General features: G+C 45.0%; 1 protein-coding gene across 2 annotated transcripts in view; it reads right to left on the reverse strand.

Moving 5' to 3' along the window:
• Positions 1 to 13,360: 13,360 nt before the first annotated feature.
• Positions 13,361 to 16,294, reverse strand: part of CNIH3 (cornichon family AMPA receptor auxiliary protein 3) — a 111,486-nt gene continuing 108,552 nt past the window's right edge. For both annotated transcript variants that reach the window (XM_060088638.1, XM_060088637.1), the window contains one exon: positions 13,361 to 13,388. In XM_060088638.1, coding sequence (XP_059944621.1) covers positions 13,361 to 13,388 — 28 coding nt within the window. The remainder of the gene's footprint in view (positions 13,389 to 16,294) is intronic.

Here is a 16,294-nt window from a genome sequence, read left to right on the forward strand (position 1 = left end):
CTTAACCACTTGACAAGCAGGGAAGTCTCTTTTGAGCCTTTGGTTCTTTGAAGAGTCTTCTTTTCTTTTCTTAACATCTTTATTGGAGTATATTGCTTTACAATGGTGTGTTAGTTTCTGCTTTATAACAAAGTGAGTCAGCTATACATATATATATATCCCCATATCTCCACCTTCTTGCGACTCCCTCCCACCCTCCCTATCCCACCCCTCTAAGTGGTCACAAAGCACTGAGCTGATCTCCTTGTGCTATGCGGCTGCTTCCCACTAGCTATCTATTTTACGTTTGGTAGTGTATATATGTCCATGCCACTCTCTCACTTCGTCCCAGCTTACCCTTCCCACTCCCCATGTCCTCAAGTCCATTCTCTATGTCTGCGTCTTTATTCCTGTCCTGCCCCTAGGTTTTTCAGACCTTTTTTTTTTTTTAAGATTCCATATATATGTTAGCATACAGTATTTGTTTTTCTCTTTCTGACTTACTTCACTCTGTATGACAGACTCTAGGTCCATGCACCTCACGACAAATAATTCAATTTCGTTTCTTTTTATGGCTGAGTAATAGTCCATTGTATGTATGTGACACATCTTCTTTATCCATTCATCTGTCAATGGACATTTAGGTTGCTTCCCTGTCCTGGCTATTGTAAATAGAGCTGCAATAAACATGTGGTACATGACCCTTTTTGAATTATGGTTTTCTCAGGGTATATGCCCAGTAGTGGGATTGATGGGTCGTATGGTAGTTCTATTTTTAGTTTTCTAAGGAGCCTCCATACTGTGCCCTATAGTGCCTGTATCAATTTATATTCCCACCAGCATTCCCAGTGCAAGAGGGTTCCTTTTTCTCCACACCCTCTCCAGCATTTACTGTTTGTAGATTTTTTGATGATGGCCATTATGACCAGTGTGAGATGATACCTCATTGTAGTTTTGATTTGCATTTCTCTAATGATTAATGATTTTGAGAACTCTTTCATGTGTTTGTTGATAATCTGTATATCTTCCGTGGAGAAATGTCTATTTAGGTCTTCTGTCCATTTTTGGATTGGGTTGTTTGTTTTATGATACTGAGCAGCGTGAGCGGCTTGTAAATTTTGGAGATTAATCCTTTGTCAGTTGCTTCATTTGCAAATATTTTCTCCCATTCTGAGGGTTGTCTTTTCATCTTGTTTATGGTTTCCTTTGCTGTGCAAAAGCTTTGAAGTTTCATTAGGTCCCATTTGTTTACTTTTGTTTTTATTTCCATTTCTCTAGGAGGTGGGTCAAAAAGGATCTTGCTGTGATTTATGTCACAGAGTGTTCTGCCTATGTTTTCCTCTAAGAGTTTTATAGGTCTGGCCTTACATTTAGATCTTTAATCCATTTTGAGTTTATTTTTGTGTATGGTGTTAGGGAGTGTTCTAATTTCATTCTTTTACGTGTAGCTGTCCAGTTTTCCCAGCACCACTTATCGAGAGGCTGTCTTTTCTCCATTGTATATGCTTGCCTCCTTTATAAAAAATAATGTAACCATATGTGTGTGGATTTATCTCTGGGCTTTCTATCCTGTTCCACTGATCTATATTTCTTTTTTTGTGCCAGTACCATACTGTCTTGATTACTGCAGTTTGTAGTATAATCTGAAGTCCAGGAAACTTATTCCTCCAGCTCTGTTTTTCTTTCTCAAGATTGCTTTGGCTATTTGCGGTCTTTTGTTTTTCCATACACATTGTGAAATTTCTTTTTCTAGTTCTGTGAAAAATCCTACTGGTAGTTTGATAGGGATTACATTGAATCTGTAGATTGCTTTGGGTAGTATAGTCATTTTCACAATATTAATTCTTCCAAGCCAAGAACATGATATATCTCTCCATCTGTTTGCACCATCTTTAATTTCTTTCATCAGTGTCTTATAGTTCTCTGCATACAGGTCTTTTGTCTCCTTAGGTAGGTTGATTCCTAGGTATTTTTTTCTTTTTGTTGCAATGGTAAATGGGAGTGTTTCCTTAATTTCTCTTTTAGATTTTTCATCATTAGTGAATAGGGATGCAAGAGATTTCTGTGCATTAATTTTGTATCCTGCTACTTTACCAAATTCATTGATTAGCTCTAGTAGTTTTCTGGTAGCATCTTTAGGATTCTCTGTATATATAGGATTCATCTGCAAACAGTGACAGCTTTACTTCTTTTCTGATTTGGATTCCGTTTATTTCTTTTTCTTCTCTGATTGCTGTGGCTAAAACTTCCAAAACTATATTGAAGAGTAGAGGTGAGAGTGGACGACCTTGTCTTGTTCCTGATCTTACAGGAAATGGTTTCAGTTTCTCACCATTGAGAACAATGTTGACTATGGGTTTGTCATATATGGCCTTTATTATGTTGAGGTAAGTTCCCTCTATGCCTACTTTCTGGAGGGTTTTTATCATAAATGGGTGTCAAATTTTGTCAAAAGCTTTTTTTGTATGTATTGAGATGATCATATCGTTTTTCTCCTTCAATTTGTTAATATGGTTTATCACATTGCTTATTTTGCGTATATTGAAGAATCCTTGTATCCCTGGGATAAAACCCACTTGATCGTGGTGTATGATCCTTTTAATGTGCTGTTGGATTCTGTTTGCTAGTATTTTGTTGAGGATTTTTGCATCTATGTTCATCAGTGATATTGGCCTGTAGTTTTCTTTTTTTGTGGCATCTTTGTCTGGTTTTGGTATCAGGGTGATGGTGGCCTCGTAGAATGAGTTGGGGAGCATTCCCCCCTCTGCTATAGTTTAGAAGAGTTTGAGAAGGATAGGTGTTAGCTCTTCTCTAAATGTTTGATAGAATTTGCCTGTGAAGCAATCTGGTCCTGCACTTTTTGTTTGTTGGAAGATTTTTAATCACAGTCTCCATTGCAGTGCTTGTGATTGGTCTATTTATGTTTTCTATTTCTTCCTGGTTCAGTCTTGGAAGGTTGTGCTTTTCTAAGAATTTGTCCATTTCTTCCAAGTTACCCATTTTATTGGTATAGAGTTTCTTGTAGTAATCTCTCATGATCCTTTGTATTTCTGCAGTGTCAGTTGTTACTTCTCCTTTTTCATTTCTAATTCTATTGATTTGAGTCTTCTCCCTTTTCTTCTTGATGAATCTGGCTAATGGTTTATCAATTTTGTTTATCTTCTCAAAGAACCAGCTTTTAGTTTTATTGATCTTTGCTATCGTTTCCTTCATTTCTTTTTCATTTATTTCTGATCGATCCTTACAATTTCTTTCCTTCTGCTAACGTTGGGGGTTTTTGTTCTTCTTTCCCTAATTGCTTTAGGTGTAAGATTAAGTTGTTTATTTGAGATGTTTCTTGTTTCTTGAGGTAGGATTGTATTGCTATAAACTTCCCTCTTAGAACTGCTTTTGCTGTATCCCATAGTTTTTGGGTCATCGTGTTTTCATTGTCATTTGTTTCTAGGTATTTTTTGATTTCCTCTTTGAGTTCTTCAGTGATCTCTTGGTTTGTTAGTAGTGTATTGTGTAGCCTCCATGTGTTTGTATTTTTTACAGGTTTTTTTTCCTGTAATTGATATCTAGTCTCATAGCGTTGTGGTCAGAAAAGATATTTGATATGATTTCAATTTACTTAAATTTACCAAGGTTTGACTTGTGACCCAAGATATGATCTATCCTGGAGAATGTTCCATGAGCACTTGAGAAGAAAGTGTATTCTGTTATTTTTGGATGGAATGTCCAATAAATATCAGTTAAGTCCATCTTGTTTAATGTGTCATTTAAAGCTTGTGTTTCATTTATTTTCATTTTGGATGATCTGTCCATTGCTGAAAGTGGGGTGTTAAAGTCCCCTACTATGATTGTGTTACTGTTGATTTCCCCTTTTATGGCTGTTAGCATTTGCCTTATGTATTGAGGTGCTCCTATGTTGAATGCATAAATATTTACAATTCTTATATCTTCTTCTTAGATTGATCCTTTGATCGTTAGGTATTGTCCTTCTTTGTCTCTTACAATAGTCTTTATTTTAAAGTCTATTTTGTCTGATATGAGAATTGCTACTCCAGCTTTCTTTTGATTTCCATTTGCATGGAATATCTTTTTCCATCCCTTCACTTTCAGTCTGCATGTGTCCCTAGGACTAAAGTGGGTCTCTTGAGGACAGCATATGTACAGGTCTTGTTTTTGTACCCATTCAGCCAGTCTATGTCTTTTTTTTTTTTTTTTTTTTTTTTGCTGTACGCGGGCCTCTCACTGCTGTGGCCTCTCCTGTTGCGGAGCACAGGCTCCGGACACACAGGCTCCGCGGCCATGGCTCGCGGGCCCAGCCGCTCCGCGGCATGTGGGATCTTCCGGGATCGGGGCACGAACCCGTGTCCCCTGCATCGGCAGGCGGACTCTCAACCACTGCGCCACCAGGGAAGCCCCAGTCTATGTCTTTTGATTGGAGAATTAAACCATTTACATTTAAGGTAGTTATCGATATGTATGTTCCTGTTACCATTTTCTTAATTGTTTTGGGTTTGTTATTGTAAGTCTTTTCCTTCTCTTGTGTTTCCTGCCTAGAGAAGTTCCTTTAGCATTAGTTGTAAAGCTGGTTTCATGGTGCTGAATTCTCTTAGCTTTTGCTTGTCTGTAAAAGTTTTAAGTCCTCCGTCAAATCTGAATGAGATCCTTGCTGAGTAGAGTAATCTTGGTTGTAGGTTTTTCCCTTTCATCACTTTAAATATGTCCTGCCAGTCCCTTCTGGCTTGCAGAGTTTCTGTTGAAAGATTAGCTGTTGACCTTATGGGGATTCCATAGTATGCTATTTGTTGCTTTTCTCTTGCTGTTTTTAATATTTTTCCTTTGCATTTAATTTTCAGTAGTTTGATTAATATGTGTCTTGGTGTGTTTCTCCTTGGATTTATCTTGTATGGGACTCTCTGCGCTTCCTGGACCTGATTGACTATTTCCTTACCCATATTAGGGAAATTTTCAGCTATAATCTCTTCAAATATTTTCTCAGTCCCTTTCTTTATTCTCTTCTCCTCTGGGACCACTGTAATTTGAATGTTGGTGTGTTTAATATTGTTCCAGAGGCCTCTGAGATTTTCCTCAATTCTTTTCATTCTTTTTTCTTTATTCTGCTCTGCGGTAGTTATTTCCACTATTTTATCTTCCAGGTCACTTACCCGTTCTTCTGCTTCAGTTATTCTGCTATTGGTTCCTTCTAGAGAATTTTTAATTTCATTTCTTGTGTTGTTCATCATTGTTTGTTTGCTCTTTAGTTCTTCTAGGTCCTTGTTAAACATTTGTTGTATTTTCTCCATTCTATTTCCAAGATTTTGGATCATCTTTACTATCGTTACTCTGAATCCTTTTTCTGGTAGACTGCCTATTTCCTCTTCATTTGTTTGGTCTGGTGGGTTTTTACCTTGTTCCTTCATCTGCTGTGTGTTTCTCTGCCTTCTCATTTTGCTTAACTTACTGTGTTTGGGGTCTCCTTTTTGCAGGATGCAGGTTCATCATTGCTGTTGTTTTTGGTGTCTGCCCCCAGTGGCTAAGGTTGGTTCAGTGTGTTGTCTAGGCTTCCTGGTGGAGGGGACTGGTGCCTGTGTTCTGGTGGATGAAGCTGGATCTTTTCTTTCTGGTGGCAGGACCACATCCGGTGTTGTGTTTTGGGGTGTCTGTGACCTTAGTATGATTTTAGGCAGCCTCTCTGCTAATGTGTGGTGTTGTGTTCCTGTCTTGCTAGTTGTTTGGCATAGGGTGTCCAGCACTGTAGCTTGCTGGTCGTTGAGTGGAGCTGGGTCTTAGCATTGAGATGGAGATGTCTGGGAGAGCTTTCGCCATTTGATATTATGTGGAGCCAGGTGGTCTCTGGTGGACCAATGTCCTGAACTCGGCTCTCCCACCTCAGAGGCACAGGCCTGACACCCAGCCGGAGCACCAAGACCCTGTCAGCCACACAGCTAACATGGGAAAGGAAACAGTCACCCAAGTCCATGAAGCACAGCGAGTCCCATACAGGATAAACCCTTGAGTCAGATAAGCATTTGCTTCACCTCTTCTTTCATGTATAGCAGTTCTTCTGACTTCTCTTATTTCTAGCTTCCCAAGGTCCCCATGATTCTCAGAGCCCCTTTTTTCTTTTCCTTTGTGCTTCGTCTAGTCTCACTTGCTCACAGGGAGTCATGGGTAGAGGCCTCACACCAGCCCTTCAGACCAGAGCTCCTGGTGCAGAGCCACCCTGCCGACCCCTGAGCTCAGGACCATGTGCAGAAGCACCCTGAGCAGTCTTCTTGAAGCTTCTCTGCCTAGTCCTGTGAAATGGGTTCTAGATGCCCTGCTCTGGACCCACTCATCCCAGAGTTGATCTGTTGCCTTCATGTGAAGGTTACTGATAATAAATGTCAAACAGGACAGGGTCAAGTGCAAAGCCCGACAGCACCCCTTTCAGGACAACCTTCCACTTTGCAGGCTGATGTTGATCCATGAACCAGCACTCTTGGGTTCCCTCTGTTTAGCTCCCTAGAAAGTATTATAATCCAACTGGCGCTGAACATTTGGGTCTGGCTGGGGCTGGGCTCCCCCAGACTGTAAGGCTGAAACGTGCAGTGGGGGTCCCCAGTAACCCAGACCCAGATGGCTTGTGTCTCAGATGAAGAATGTGATCAGGCCTCATTTTTCTTATTTTAGCTAGAGCTGCTTTTGGGTCTTTACTGCTAAGTTTTCCACTGCACTTGTAATCATGTTAGGTAAGGGCTAGATCTTGTGGAATAGTTATTTTTATCTAATCATGAAATATTAATACAAAGAACTGCTAATTTTAAAGACTGGTTGCCCAGGGTGCAGGGTTCCGAGCCGTCCCTTGGGGATCTGGCCCATCTGCCGGGCCTTAAATTATGCTGTGGTCTGCACCCCACTGAGAGGGATCTCTGTACCCTGTAGAGTCTAGAACATTTCCTCAACATCAAACTCACACTCAATTTGGGAAAATAAGAACAGCATCAAAAGACCCGTCCTCTGATGCCACTAAGCAACGAAATTTCCCCTGAAGCCTCTAGTGCTGCCCTGCTGCTTTCATTGATGCATTCAAAACAGACTATCCCAGGCATGGGGGCTTGATGGATGTGCTCCTTTATAATTTAATGTGGGGACTGGTATTTAACTGGTTTCTCCTTTTCCCTACTTCTCCTGCTCTAAAATGTCAGAAGTTACTCCTACCAGAAAGATGATGTTGTTTTTCTCATGTGCTAAGCATTTCTGAAAAGGACAGATGGGGTTTACTATTCAGACCCCTGTTACAACATCTGGACAGAAACACTGCCATGGCATTTTAGTCTCTCTCCCTGGCCATGAGGTTGTCATTCCAGGAAACAAAACAACCTCCGACTGTTGGGTCTCTAAACCAAAAGCTGTGTGTCTGTCCCGAGGTACCAGGGACCCAGCCAGGAGACTGGCTTTTGGAGGAGAGAGCGCATGCAGAAGAATGGTCCCTGTAGGCTGGCTGGGAGAGGCCACCCATACTGTGAACAGCCTGTAAAGCCGAGCAGAGAAAGGATGAGCAGAGCAAGGGTTACTGAGTTTATATTGTGTGCAAAGCACAGCACCAGGCGCCATACAGGCTTATCTTACTCATCTTTAAACCAGGTTAGGAGGTGGGAACGTAGCAGAGTGCAGTCTGTATTCCCCCAGCATCCAGACTAGAAGCATGGGCCTGGCTGCATGGGGACCCTGGAAGCCTCCTGGGAAGAGACCCATCCTACAGGAAGAATGATAGTCCCCAAGTTAATTCAAGGGTAGTGAGTCTAGGGTCAAAGTACAACAGCAGGTTCATGCTCAGCAGAGTGTGCTGCACGTATATCATCTCCAAGCCCAAGCCCTCATGGCCTAAAACTGAAAGTCTCCTTTCCTGTCACCTCTAGGGGACAAAAAGAGCTTAAGTGGCAGTACTGCTGGTGTCACTGCTGTGGGTGGGTGGCAGTGTTGGCCAGGACGGCAGTGGCTCCTTCAGGCTGGTGAACGGCGGGTTCTGGTGCCCAAGCCTTCAGGGGTACTGGTCCCAGGTGCCACTCTGGTCACTGGCTCCAGTGTAGCCCGACAGTGTGCCAGAGCTGGGAACAGTGTTTACTGGTAAATGTGAACAAGGTGTACTGGTAAATGTTTAACAACTAGCACCAGAAGGGGAGGGTAAAGGGGAGGGAGGGGCCTCATCCGTAGCATTTGCCGTTTTCTGTGGTGTAAATACTCCCAGCATGGCTGATTTCAAGCTATTAATGGGACATCACTGAACATAAAGATGGGAGGAGGTGCGCAGTAGGGCACCGTTATACAGAGTTTCCACCGTGGATACAATAGACATAACCTCACGAGCATAGATCACAGCAAAACGTAATAAAATAAGTAGGAGGTGATGACTTTCGACTATACGTTATCTTTGTTTTAATTTAATTAATATAATTGTAAGCTTACATAACCGGTTTTAATAATAGCTGTGTTTAACAACCATTGTGCAAAAATCCCATTTAGCAAAATTTAATGATTGGCTCTTATAAGCCTGTATGAGCCAGCCTGAGCACACTACGAGCTGAGGAGGAAGAAAATGCCGGCAGGATGAAGCAAAAACCTTTCCCATCTTTCCCTAGAAACGCCTGGCTGTGTCCTGAAGAATCACTTCTCTGCTCGGCTCACGCTTCCCTCTGCCTGGATGAGGCAAGTCACGGGGCACGTTCCAAGATGCCTCCTCAAACACCTACAGTGATGACAGCCTTCTGCCTAAGCCTCGGCAGCAGAGGCAGCCTGGAGATCTAAACTTCATTCACCAGAGCACGGTTTGGAATAAAGCAGCCCAAGTCCAGGAAAAGAGAAGGTTATGAAGCGGATCTGTGCAGTGACACAGCGTGAGTGCAGTCAATTGTTGTCAAAGCATTTTGCTGGCTGCATTCTCTCTTACGTAGGAGAACAAAACTGTCATAACCGTGACAATTTTATTCAACATTGGGGCAATTACCAAGCCTAAAGATAGGAAGCAGAGGGGAGATTTGCTTGAGAGGGCTGAGCTCTGTTACCCATGTCTGCCCCCAGGATGGAGGGAGGGGAGGAAGGAAGCTAAGATTCATTGAATCTTGCCATGTGCTACTATGAGAAGCGTTTTACCATTTTATGCGACATAACCCTCCCTTCAACTCTGTGAAGGGAGGGGGAGTGGAGCGGAGCTCTAAGGACCAAGATCTACTGAGCATCCAGCAGGAGACAGGCTCTCTGTACAAACTCTATGTACATAATCACTTTATCACAACCTCACTCAAACGGAGGTATTATTACCTCCCATTTTACAGATGGGAAAGCTGAGTCTCAGAGAGTTTAAGAAGCTTGTACAAGATCCCATAGCGCAAATGCTTCTGATTACAAAGTCATTTACGGGGACTTGCTTGCTGTGAAACCTGTGAGGTGAGCAAACCCACACTTCCTGGCAGTGCGTCTCCTGTTCTCCCTTCTCCGTCCCCTTTCCTACTCTTTCTCACATCCCATTGCCCTCCCTTACAGGAATGAACAAATAGTCAAGGCTAGACTTCGGCTGGAGTCTAGGCTCCATGACTTCCTAGGAATTGTGACATTTGCTCATTTGTTTAACCTCTATAAGCTTTAGTTTTTCAGCTATACATTGGAGACAGGAAGAATGCCTACCTCAAAGCATTGCTTTGGGGATTAAATGAGACCTTGCACGTCAGGTGCTTTGTACAGCACCTGGCATAGGGCAAGTACTCAACAGCAGTTGTTATCATGATTGGCCAGAGAACACGGCATTGAAAAGAGGTGCCATGTCCCAGCATGCCCTCCACTCAGGACACTACAGATGAAAACATCAGGAGGGTAGCAGGGTCCAGGGTCTCCACCCCCTTCCCACATGGCCAGGTGACTTCCCTCCCAACAGAGGACCTTGCCCTGGGAGGGCATCGGGCAGAATAAGGATGGCGAGGGAGATTCACCTCCTACAAAGAGTTAGTGCTTACCGTGGGAGGGCGCTCTTCTAAGTTCCCTGCAAATGGGAACTCATTTCAGCTTTATAGCAAGTCAGAGCAGTGGGTACCATCATTCACTTCATTAGTGAAGTGAAAAGTAAATTTAGTGCCCCCTCCGATTCCGCTCTGACCCTTTGGGCACAGCCATGCCAAGCGTATCCACTCTGCCTCCCTAAGGCAATGGGAACCAGGCCACTAATGCCACCCTCACATAATGTGTGTGCCCCCCCTCTCCTTGATGCCCACATACATGCCTGGTAGGACGAGCTCTCCATCACCCAAGGGTAATATTCACTTTGTGATTTATCCAGGGTGCTGTTTCTCCTGCTTCACTCCCCTTCCTCCCTTCGGTCATTTCTGTGGGACAAACAATGAGCAACAAAGATATCCAAGAAGGAAAAATTATGTGTGAAGAGGCAGACCTGGGGTTAAATCCCAGCTGTAGCTATATACGCACCCCTTACTAGCTCTGGGTCTCTGCAAGTAACTCATCTTCTGGGACTTTCTTCATCTATAAAGCAGAGATAATATCGACGTCATGGTACTGTTATGAGGATCAGACAAAAGCACACAAAACATATAGAAAAATGCCCAACACCTCAATTTTAGCTATTGTTATTATTTGGCCACTTTTTGGTAGCCTCGAGCTCTGGTCTGGCTGATTCACCCAGAGAAGACTCACCCATCCTGAGCCTCCCTGTTTGTCTGACCTGTAAACTGGGGGTGAGAATATGCAACCTGCCTTGTAGGAACATTGTGAGAGTTGGAAGAGGTCCTGGCATAAATCCTGGTACACAACACGGCTCCACCAACTGTGCACATTACTCTGATTCTTATCATTATAATTAGCTTCTCCCAGCAATTGAAAATTGGCTCAAACTCCCAACAACCACTGGAATTATCTCCCAGTCACAACTCGTGGGAGAGAAATATTTGGATGTTTCTCTGTCATAAACATAAGAACTGCCCAAGAGACACTTGACACCTTTAAAGCTTTTAGAGGACCGCCTTAGAGAAGAACCTCCCACAATAAAGCAAGACTGAGGCTAGCACATGAAGGAAGATATACTTTCTCTATAACTCTCTTTTTAAAATACTCTCTTTCTCTCGAAAAGTTAATGCTAATCAAACCTTAACAGAACCCTAAGCTACTCTGTCAGCTCTTCAGTGTACCAGCTTATGAAGTCTGTGACTCAGGTCTAGGAATGGTGTTTGTGTAACACGTGTGCTCTGTTTAAAATGGAAGAACATGAGGTTTTTAAGGTCAGACAATCTGGGTTCAAAGGCAGGTCTGGGACTGCTGTGTGACTATAGGTAAGTCACTTACCCTCTCTGAACCTCAGCTTCCTCACTTAGAAAATGAGAAAAAGAATAGTATCAACTTCACAGGATGGTGAGGAAAGTCAAATGAGATGCAAAAGCAATCTGAAAAGCGCTGTGTAAATGTGAATTGCTATTATTTACTGTTAAGAGAAATGATATCAAATTTAATGCTCAATCCCAGTAAATAGAGTACTTCAGGAAGTCAGTATGTCTGTGTCCTCCTCCTTTTTAAGTCTGGATTTCCTATTTCCATTTTAACAGTCTTTGCATACTTGTGCCTGCTATTATAAGCCACTTCAAATCTTTTTGGAAGGAGGCAAAGTATATAAACGAACAACAGCTCCGTGGTGAGAAGTAACATGGACCATTTACCCTCTGACTTCAGTTGCATTTGCAAGATGGTGGTGGGGTTAGATTTGCTGCCTGCAGCCTGGACCCCAGGGCTGGCTTCTCTGGATGAAGGTGGCTGGTTGTCTCAGGAATGGAGTTAGAGACGGAGCCAACCAGCCCTAAAGGAAACTCTCCACCGCAACCACAGTTACTCGGCCAGGACAGTGGGTATTGGCCAAAGGGAACCCTGCTTCCCAAAATATTGCCTTGAATCCTCCGGTTCCATACCTTCAACCTCAGAGCAGAAGTCTACATTTTGTTTTCGGTAGAAGTTTTAGAAGGAAAATGCTTTTTTGAAACTTCTTTGTCCACCTACCATTTTACCATCCATATGGAGATGAAGCCAGCCTGTAATGCGTTTAAATGAGACAGCCAGGTAGGCGAGACACTCAGGCGGTCGCTGCGTTTTAAACACAGCACATGCGTTACACAAACACCATTCATAAGCTGAGTCACGGCCTTCAGGTGGAAGCTGGTATATGTATAAACAGCCTGTGTATGTCAAACAGAAGAAAAGAAGGGAAGTTTGGGGAATAAGGTCAAAATCATGGTGCCCAATTTAAACATAATAAAAATCTCAGCCTTGTCATTAGTTACAACCCCCGAGTACAACTCCTACCCAAAAAGGAGAGAATGTCGAATGGAAAATTCTAAATGAGCTAATGTCCTTGTGTTGAACCGAACAGCACGAATGATGCAGCGTCATAAATGAAGCTATAATTATGTTGTCTCACTTCTCGGCTGCTGGATGCCCACAGTACAGAGCTGCCACTCCAGCTATTTCTGGCCTCAGAATTGTTTTGGGAGCCTTAAAAGTCAGTAGCTTTGACTGGTGTTGACAAATGGAGTTGCATTCAGCGACTCTGTGATAGTTTGGGATGACAACAGAAGAATACAGTTTGTGGTGGTGAAGAAATAACACCTTGAACATGTCATCAGTGTTTAAAAAATCATTTTTTCCTATGATTTCCCCGCTTCCCATCTCACCACCCCCCAGCCCTGACTTTGGCCATAACTCTTTACCAACATACTGTCCCAAACTCAGCTTGTGATGTCACTAACATCCTAAGCTGGGCTCTTACAAAGCAGAGCTGGAAAACAGACACCCCTGCAGGCTCAGGGCTGGTTATAGCCCCAGGCAAATCTGCACACCTTCCAGGCCCCTCCCATTGAAGAGAAGGGCGTGGCCAGGGCTCGGAAGAAACACGAAAGTCTCAGGTAGCCGGTGACTTGAGGACTTCAATCAGTCCCACAGATACAGCCTTGACCCTGGGTCACGCCGTTCCTTAGCAGGCACCTGCCAGCCATCCAGCCTCCACGCCCGCGGCCCAGGAACGCAGTGTGAACTTCAGGGAGCCATTCAATAAAGTGGATTCAGGAAGCAGCAATTCTCGCTCAGAAGAGGTTTCGCGTTTCCTCACCCCTCGTGCCCCCGCTGCTCAGAAGGGATCTACGGCCCGAGTGCGGGGTGTGAACGCCAAAGACTGATACACAGGGTGACAACACGTGCGCACTCGGCCGCTGGCTGCTGCATGCTTCCGGCTCCTGATTCAGAGTGTCTGCCCGGCTCTGTCTGTCACATCCCCACACTGGTCCCTTCTCCCATCACCAGCAGAAGTGGACTGCGCAGCCTCGGGCCTCTCCCATCCCAGTCTCTGAGGATGTGCGTGGTCTTTGAGTTAAGAGCTCACTAAAGTGTAGATCATGCTGGATGCAGAAAGAAGAGGAAAAGAAGGCATTAGTGGGAGCCCACAAAAGACCTCAGACGGCCCTCAAAAGAGGCACCTTCCAAAAGCCAGACCCCTTGCTTCTTTCTCATTCCTGTCACGAGAGCGTCTTATCTACTCCCTGGACTCTTCCCCCTACTACTTCCCACAATGGTGGACTAAACGTTGTTAGGAGACCATACTGTGTTCCTTGGATGAGAGAGGTGATTGCTCTGACTGCCTGTCATTATTCTCATCAGGATGATTATCGTGGCCATTATTCCTCTTTCCTGCAATTGCAGGGCAGGTCCCCAGGGGTGGGAGGGGTGCAGTGGATTCTTTATGCCACCAGCTGCCACATGCTATGTGATGGCTGTGTCCAGGGGCTCCCAGATTATGGTGGATGATACGGCAGTGCTAGGGAAATGATCACCATCGCTATTGTAAGGACTTTTGTGTGAACACAGGCCCTCTGGGCACACAAACTGGATGAATTCTTAATTGGGTAACTCCCTAGCCCTACTTTTTCTAACAGAGCCCAGGCATTAAACATGCATGAAGAGCCTGTGTCCTAAGGTGGAGCCCCGGCACTCCCAAGGAGGGGGTCACGCATCCCTGTGCTCTTAGAAAGGGCTGCAGGCTAATTCTGCAACAATGAAGCATGTTCCACACCAAAATATACACTCTATCCATTTGGCAGAAAGAAATACAACAACCTTTTCACAACATAGAGAGAAGAAAGGATAATCTAAGAAACAAAACCAAAGGCGAGAAACTAAAGTGTTCTATTTCTAACCCTCTCCAGCTGCGAAGCCCGGACAAGCCCCTCTGAGTAGCTGAAGTTCTGCCTTTGAGAACTTGATGCACCTCATGTACACAGAGCCTCACTGGCCAGGCCTGGCGCTGGAGGGGCCTTATCCAACGTGGGGAAGTACGGGGGTCAGCTGAAAAGTGGATTGCTCAGGGTCACACAGCAAGTCTAGGAGCCACGTCCCAACACCGAAGCCAGTGCTTTTTCCGTTGTAACACGGAGCTTCACTGTATTTGTCTACTCACGTTCATTTCCCTCATTCATTCAATATTTATTGAGCGCCTCCTGCGGGCCAGGCGCCATTCTGGGTGCTGGGAAACAATGGCGAGTGTGCAGCCCCTGCCTCGAGGGAGTGTACGTCTAAGCTGCAGCGAAAACAAGGGTTTAGTGAGCACCTACTATGTGCCGGGCGCTGGCCAGGGCACTGCAGGTACAGAGGGGAATGAAACAGTTGAGGCCTCTGCCATCAAGTTAACCATAAATAACCTAATTTCAGTGACGGAAATGAACATGAGGGGACGCAGGCATGATCCAGAGTAAATGGATAGGAGGGTGGTACTACGTAGGTCGATAATATCATCCTGGTTTACACCCTTGATTTGAAAAGATCTTTATATTGAGCAGGCAGAATCCACACTAGACTAACCAGCTTCTATTATTTTTAGTTTTAATATTAGCATCAGTATTAGTATTAAGTAATCCCCATCCCATGTAACCCGCAAACGTCTCCTGGTCCACAAGGCAACCTGAGAAGCGGGTGGCGCTGGATGCTGGGATGCTTCGCACAGCACAGTGGGAAGAGAGCCCAGAATCCGGGGCCAGGTACTTTGCTAACTATCCGCTAGGACCTCGGACACATTTCTTAATCTCCATGAGGTCCTTAGGAACCCCTCAGGAACCTCAAACTGTAAAACACACCCCACCTTTATAGGGTTCCCAGCTGCAGTCACTTGAGTCTCTATCATTGTGCTCAGCTCAGAGGCAGCTCTCCGTGCATGTGGGTCCTCTTCCGTCCCTTTAAGAGTGGCCTGGGCTGAGAGTCCTGGCTCTCCACAAGCCTGGACCTAAGGGGCTGGGAGCCCCTGAGGTGGGAGAAACAGGATCTTTGAGGAGCCCTGAAGAGCTCCAAGAGGTCAGGTTCAACAAAGAAGGCAGAGCCCTGGTTGCCACCCAGGGTCCCAGTTGAGGCGGGAGGAGCAATTGATACCCATTTTGTTTTGGAAACAAAGTAATTAACACATGTAACATAAAGGCAGCACCAAACTGAACAGAATGCCTGGAACATAATCAGTTACAGGATGATCACAGCCATCTAACTGGGCAGGAGCCCCAGTATGGCCACCACAGCCCAGCAGACAGACAGCAGAGTAGCTCTCTATCTGTAAACTCCTATGACTCCTACGCCCTGTTCCCTCCGGCGCCTTAGGCTCCAGCAGACGCTTCAACAAAACTGAAATGAGGAAGCTTGATCTGCCTCAGTCTCCACCCAGACTAAAGAGGATCCCAGGCTAACGGGGCAGGAGCCAGGGAAAGCACTGCCCTCATTCTGCTGGCTTTGAGGAGGGGCAATGCTGTCTCTGGGGACAGGCCCCTGAGCCTATGACTCAGCAGAGGAGCTGTCTGCAGCCCTGCAAAGAGGCTGGGCACACTCCAGGGAAGAAAGTGAACCTTCTTGTTAGCCCAAGGTGCCAAATCGCTAAGCCCATGAGAGTTGCCCATGACAGGAAGCAGCCTGAGCAAGCTTTAGTTTCTAGAGAGTTCAGACTTAGATCAGGGAGGCCTGGGCCAATCTGCTGGGCACCTCGGAAAGCTCCAGAGAGGCTTCAGAGACCCTCAGGCTCCTTGCAAATTGAAGCAGGCATTGTCCCAGGACACTCCATCCAGGAAGAGGAGGGAAGGGGTCACCCTGAGCCTGAACCAACCCTTGACTCCAAAAAGAATGTGGTAGAATATTCCGAATCCCCTCCAGGGCTGAATTATTCCAGAGGCAGTTACAGCCCTGAGGGTTATAGGAGAAGACTCAGGGCGTCTGAGTCTTCTGGACCCTGGGGATGCAGAGGGGAGACGAGGTGGACCCAGGCAGCAACTCCGGAGTG

The sequence above is a fragment of the Mesoplodon densirostris genome, chromosome 2, assembly GCF_025265405.1.
Source record: "Mesoplodon densirostris isolate mMesDen1 chromosome 2, mMesDen1 primary haplotype, whole genome shotgun sequence".
NCBI classification, from domain to species: Eukaryota; Metazoa; Chordata; class Mammalia; order Artiodactyla; family Ziphiidae; genus Mesoplodon; species Mesoplodon densirostris.